This window comes from Salmo salar, chromosome ssa27, assembly GCF_905237065.1.
Source record: "Salmo salar chromosome ssa27, Ssal_v3.1, whole genome shotgun sequence".
NCBI lineage: Eukaryota > Metazoa > Chordata > Actinopteri > Salmoniformes > Salmonidae > Salmo > Salmo salar.
In genome coordinates this window covers 22,042,304-22,048,879 of record NC_059468.1, presented here as the reverse complement: position 1 = coordinate 22,048,879, position 6,576 = coordinate 22,042,304, and the positions used below count along the sequence as shown (strand labels likewise).

General features: G+C 41.6%; 1 protein-coding gene across 1 annotated transcript; it reads left to right on the top strand.

The window, feature by feature from the left end:
• Positions 1-1,698: 1,698 nt before the first annotated feature.
• Positions 1,699-5,657, top strand: LOC106588689 (sclerostin domain-containing protein 1). Its single transcript, XM_014177933.2, has 2 exons — positions 1,699-2,045; positions 2,464-5,657. The coding sequence occupies exons 1-2, from the start codon at positions 1,850-1,852 to the stop codon at positions 2,946-2,948; spliced, it is 681 nt and encodes a 226-aa protein (XP_014033408.1). The 5' UTR covers positions 1,699-1,849; the 3' UTR covers positions 2,949-5,657.
• Positions 5,658-6,576: the final 919 nt, after the last annotated feature.

Genomic DNA, 6,576 nt, shown 5'->3' with positions numbered 1-6,576 from the left:
AAAGGAGTGGCTCAAGAAGAAGCACATTAAGGTCCTGGAGTGGCCTAGCCAGTCTCCAGACCTTAATCCCATAGAAAATCTGTGGAGGGAGCTGAAGGTTCGAGTTGCCAAACGTCAGCCTCGAAACCTTAATGACTTGGAGAAGATCTGCAAAGAGGAGTGGGAAGAAATCCCTCCTGAGATGTGTGCAAACCTGGTGGCCAACTACAAGAAACGTCTGACCTCTGTGATTGCCAAGAAGGGTTTTGCCACCAAGTACTAAGTCATTGTTTTGCAGAGGGGTCAAATACTTATTTCCCTCATTAAAATGCAAATCATTTTATAACATTTTTGACATGCGTTTTTCTGGATTTTTTTAGTTGTTATTCTGTCTCTCACTGTTCAAATAAACCTACTATTAAAATTATAGACTGATCATTTCTTTGCAAGTGGGCAAACGTACAAAATCAGCAGGGGATCAAATACTTTTTTCCCCCACTGTATTCAGTGCATGTGACAAATAAAATTTGATTTGATCCCCGCTGTTTCCCCATCCACCCCATCCCCCCTGTTTCTCCATCCACCCCATCCCCCTGTTTCTCCATCCCCCTGTTTCCCCATCCACCCCAATCCTCCTGTTTCCCCATCCACTCCAATCATCCTGTTTCCCCATCCACTCCAAGCATCCTGTTTCCCCATCCAACCAATCACCCTGTTTCCCCATCCAACCAATCATCATGTTTCCCCATCCACCACATCCCCCGTTTCTCCATCGACCCCCCCCCCCCAAAGAAAAACGACCTGCTTAACAATATGGAATGAGCCTGGAGAGTTTTACAGTGGATTTATTTTCACTGCTATCAACGGAGGGAACATAGCTGAGGAGACATTGGGGGAATTCTTTGTCAAGGATCCCTGGGAAAGGAGTGAAAGAGAACCCTGGTTCTTAGGGGCACAGAGTCGGCAGGATGAAGGGATACATGGAGGGATGAAGGAGGAGATCGGAACCTTTCTATTGTTCTCTAATTTGGGTAATGCATCATACATCGTGTTGGTGAGCTCACCTGAAGCACCTGTCCTGCAGAGATGGAGACGTCACTGGATCCGAGAACACAACATGAGATCGACAGTCTTCACTAGCTCTGGTCCAGGGCATTAGCGAGTTCATTCTAGGAACACTCACTATCGCCCTGGACCAGAGCTAAGTACTCACCTGGTCTGACTGCAGGGTCTCCAGCTGACCTCCCTTGCTAAACCAAATCAACCCGTTCAGAAATTGAATAAAATATGAACTTGAACTTACAAATCATTATGAAATAGACTATCAAAGGATATGCCTCTGGCATGTGGCACCCACAACCTTTTTGGCAAACTCTTTTATTGTCTACTTATAATTTACATTAATGCAATCATGAATCAATTATTTACACCGTTAACTGGTCAACAAACCAAAATGAACTATCTATTACAAGCCGTTATAAAGGTCTCGATCGAGTTTTATCCAGTGACAGTGTCCTATCCATAAGGGAAAGCAACATTCATCAAACTATATTGACAGAAATATATATTACTTGTCTGTGTTGACTAGGCTCTACTTTGGAGGAGTACACAAAACAAAACGCATTACCCTTTGCTTCAGTGGGCGTAGCTATGCGTGAAAACGCCTAGTTGATTCATAAAATGTACGCACTACATGCGCGCTGTGTCGTGCCAAAACAAGCGGCGGGTATATAAGCGACTGAACGACAAGTAACTTCATAACGACACAATTCCTCCGTTAGACCGCGGCACATACATTCCATCACTCTCTACCTACCTACCTACCTACCTACCTACCTGTCTGCCTATCTGCCTGCGGAGAGTTGCAGGGATGCTTCTTACCACGTGCGTGTTCCAGCTCGCGCTCTTCTGCCTTATTATAAGTAACTGTCAAGCTGCCAAGAACAGCGCAACGGAAAAGTTAAACCCTCAGTTGATCAGTACGGTCCAGGATACACCGAGTAGTAATGTATCAATGAATCGAGCACGCAACGGAGGAAGGCGTTTGACCAGCGCTGCGCGGAAAGGTGAATTGCATTTTTATGCGCATATCAAATGTATTGATTCGACGATTCATATAGATTCATTGTACGCACCGATCCTGACAGTTGGAATTATTTAATTCCTTATGTAGGCACCTTTTCCATAGACATGAATGGGAATAAATGAAAATGAAATATAAATCATAGACTTGTGTTTGAATGGGAGGAAGTTCCAGAATTTGGAATTGTGTTGGACCTCTTGTCAACTCATGCAGTCATTCAGATGACCCTGATCATGCCGCAGTTCCTGTCAAAACGAATCTTTATGAGCAGCAAATGGAATAATCCAAAAGTGCAAACTCCAAACTAAATCAAATGCAAGTATTTGCAATGTCATGTAGATAATGCCATGCAATATGTATCTGACAGAATGTAACACTCTCTCCTCCCCTCTCCATCACAGAGCAGGGTCAGGCACAGAGCCAGGTGGGCTGCAGAGAGCTGCGTTCCACCAAGTACATCTCAGATGGTCAGTGCACCAGCCTGAACCCGATCAAGGAGCTGGTTTGTGCTGGGGAGTGTCTTCCCTCCCACCTGCTGCCCAACTGGATCGGCTCAGGTCCCGGGTACACCGGGAAGTTCTGGAGCCGGCGGGAGGCCCAGGAGTGGCGCTGCGTCATCGACCGGACACGGACCCAGCGCATCAGCCTGCAGTGTCAGGACGGAAGCTCCAGGACCTATAAGATCACTGTGGTTACCTCCTGCAAGTGTAAACGCTACTCCAGGCAGAACAATGACTCTGGGAATGGGAAGTCAGAGCTGGAGGTGAGGCAGGCCCAGGGCCAGGGCTCCACACTCCAGGGGCCCAAGAGGAGGAAGGGAAAGGAAGGGAAGAATGGACGTTCTGGGCAGGAGGACTGGGCAGAAGAACAGCCTAAAAAATACTGAACTGAGCCCTCTGGCCAGGGGGGCTCTGTACATCTATGAGGGGTTGGAATGTCTCTCTGTGCCCCCACTTCAGAAACAACACCAACAGACACTAGTTTTGTTTAGAAGACACCAATGTGTTTGCTGTATTTAATGCAGCTATATGGAGAAGGCTATGGAATGATTCCTCAGACAGTGCAACTGGTTTGGCAAATATTGACCACGGTGGATGTGTTTGTGAATGTATGTGTTTTTGTATGACAGAATGAGCCTAGATCAAATCGCACAAGAACCGCATTTGACAACTAAGATGAGGAGTTCTCTCAACAGCTGAATATGTTGTCCAAATCATAATGTTTAGATTAACAGAAAATGCAAGAGTATGTATATAAATAGTGATTCTATACTCTGGGTTACTTTTCAAAGTATGTAAAGGATTACTATGACAATGTAATATATTTTTGTATGGGGATAACTGAACTAAATATAAATAAGTTCATGTTTTTATATATTTGCTAGATTCCATGTAATCACTTTCAGGACAAATTGTGTCTCAAATGATTTGCCTAGGATAATGAAATAAATAGTGTCTACTATGATTAGATCACCGATTGAATATAAAAAATGACTTTTCCTTAATAATTAGTATAATATGTTTTTTACTTGTCAATAAATTGTGCTTTAATCATTATTAATGAAATGCTTTGAGCATAAGGCCACAGACAGAGGAGCTATAACTTCACAGGAAACAGGAAGTCAGTAACAACAGAGGCATAATAAAATGTTATATTGAGTCTAATACAAGCTCTACACTCTGCAGGAATCCCCTCTCCTCCAGGCTATTGGGCCTGTTCCAGTCAGCGGCTACATGGTAACATAAATGATTGTATCAGATATCCCTTCATTGTATCATCGTAAAAGCTATGTATTTGGTACTTGCTGTGCAAGTACTATGGGGAAGTTACGCTTTCCTCAAAGAGCATTGGGAACGCTTGATATTTGTAGTTAGGGGATGACAGCTCATTTTGGTATTAGGACAGAGTGGTTCTACACCTGACAGTACCAGAGTAGTACAGAGTGGTGCATTCCATGAGGGAGAAGCATAGGGAAATCATGTCTGTGAATCTCAGAACGGAGCTGGCGTCATTGACACAATAATACAAGGCTTGTAAAACGTCCTCTCTGTAATTATCCCTGATTACATATTCTCCTCCTGAGTAGCAGAGTAAGACCACCTAGCTTTATTTATTACTGTAACTACCACAAACACGCTGTAAGAAACGCCCTTACAAGAAACAGAAAGTGATCAAAAGGTCATGGGCCACGTTTCAACTCGTATTTGCAAAGTCAATCTGCAGTCACATCTCTCTCTCTGTCTCTCTCTGTCTCCCTCTGTCTCTCTCTGTCTATCTCTGTCTCTCTCTGTCTCCCTCTGTCTCTCTCTGTCTATCTCTGTCTCTCTCTGTCTCTCTCTGTCTCTCATATACTTTCTTGACATGGAAAGTAAAACACTTATATTGTCAAAGTAAACATATAACAACCATGGTCAAAGACAGGAATATACCAGACTGTTAGGAATAATAGGCAAAGATGAATAATCACACTGTATTTTTCACTAGTTGGCCCTCAGGTTGTCAGGAGGCCACAAATGTGGCTGCCAAAACACAGCATTTCGTTTTTTCACCAAGTATGTATTTAAGATTGTCTTTATAATTTAGGTTTTCAAATTCTTCGTATTGTTTTATAATTTAGGGAAGAATGTATTTCTTATGTCAGAATATCTGTCACAATTTGACCCTCCTCCTGAGGGCAGAATGAGTCTGTACATACAGTAGTTAGCATCAGTCAAAGTGGCCAGATAGCCTGTCACCATGTAATGTCTGTGTGGAGCCAAATAGCATTGAAGTTTACTTCGATTCCAATAGGTGATATATTTTTATTTTTGCTTTGCGATAATTTGGTTGGGCCATATTTTCTGAGTGCTGTCCTGAGGCTTTGTTGGGTGTGTAGTGGTTAGTGAATTGAGCCTCAGGACCAGCTGTCTGAGGGGACACTTCTCTATGGTCACCTCTTGGCAGTTGAGGGCTTTGTAATGGTAGGAGTGTTTATAAATTATTTTAAAACTTGGTGGCTCTTTTTCGGATATTAATCATGTATGTCTAATTTGATAGATCTTTTAATAGCATAGAAAGCCCTCCTTGCTTTGTCTTTCAGTTCACGGCCAGGTTGGAGTTGCCTGTGGAGCTTCTTTTTTTGTCCCAAATATGTGTAAGTGTTTGTTCTGTATCAGTGGAGCCCAGTAAAAATGTATCTTGGTTTCACTGACATCAAGATCTTTTCTGGAATATCATAAAGTTAGTTTTTTATTTTGTTGATTGGCAGGGCCCAGGTCTAACAGAACTGTTGCAGATGATGTCATTGTTGCTGTAGCCCCTCTGTTTGTGGGACAGCAGCACCAGGTCGTCTGCATACAGGAGGCATTGTATTTCTGTGTTGTTAATAGTGAGCCCGGGAGATGTTGATTGTTGTTGTGTTTTTGAAAATCCATTCATGTATATATTAAATAGACTCGAGCTCAAATTGTTCCCCTGTTTCATTCCACGGCCTTGGGAAAATAAATGTGTATGTTTATTTCCAATTTTGACTGCACATTTGTATTTGTATACATTCCTTTGATGACATCACATGTTTTTCCATCCACGCCACTTTCAATAAATTTGAATAAAATGCCTTCATGTCAAATTTAATCAAAGGCATTTTGGAAATCCAAAAAGCAGGATTTTGTTTTAGTTTTGATTAAAAAAGGTTTTTATCAATTATGGTGTGTAGGGTATAAATGTGGTCTGATGTTTAATAATTTGGTAGGAATCCAATTTGACTTTGGCTCACGACATTGTGTTCACTGAGAATGTGCAGTAATCTGCTATTCATGATGGCGCAGAATATTTTCCCCAGGTTGCTGTTGGCACAATGCCATGGTAATTGTTTGGGTCAAATTTGACTCCATTAAAAAATAAAATCTCATTAATCATTGGTTCCAGATGTCAGGGAAATAGCCTACACTCAAAACTTAGTTAAATAGCTTGAATATGGCAGTGCAAAATTTGTGGTCTGTGTATTTTATAATTTCATTCAATATTCCGTCAGTACCACAGGCCTTTCAGGGTTGCAGGGCTTATCGTTTTTACAATAGTTATTTTTCTGTTTTTGGGGAATTCAAAGGGTTCTGGTTGTCTTTATTGGCTAATTCAAGAATTTGCAGTTTTTCATATATTTATTTTAGTTCCAAATTCATCTGAATATTTCTATATACACCAGTTCTTTAAAGTGAGTGTTCCATAGGTCACCTTTTAGGACTGCCAGTTTGTCTCTGTGGGGTTTGTTTAGGGAGTTCCAATTTTCCCAGAAGTTGTTTGAATCAATTGATTCCTCAATGTCATTAAGTTGGTGTCTGATGTGTTGCCCATTCTTTGTTCCTAGAGTCTGTTTGGATTCTTTTAGGGTTGCCCAATACTGAAGGCGCATATCCTGGTTGTCTGGTTTTCTATGTTTTTGGTTGGATAGATTCCTACGTTTTTTTGTTATAGATTTGCAATCATAATCAAACAATTTGTCTTTAAAAAAAATGCTTTTAGGTGTCTTTTGTAAT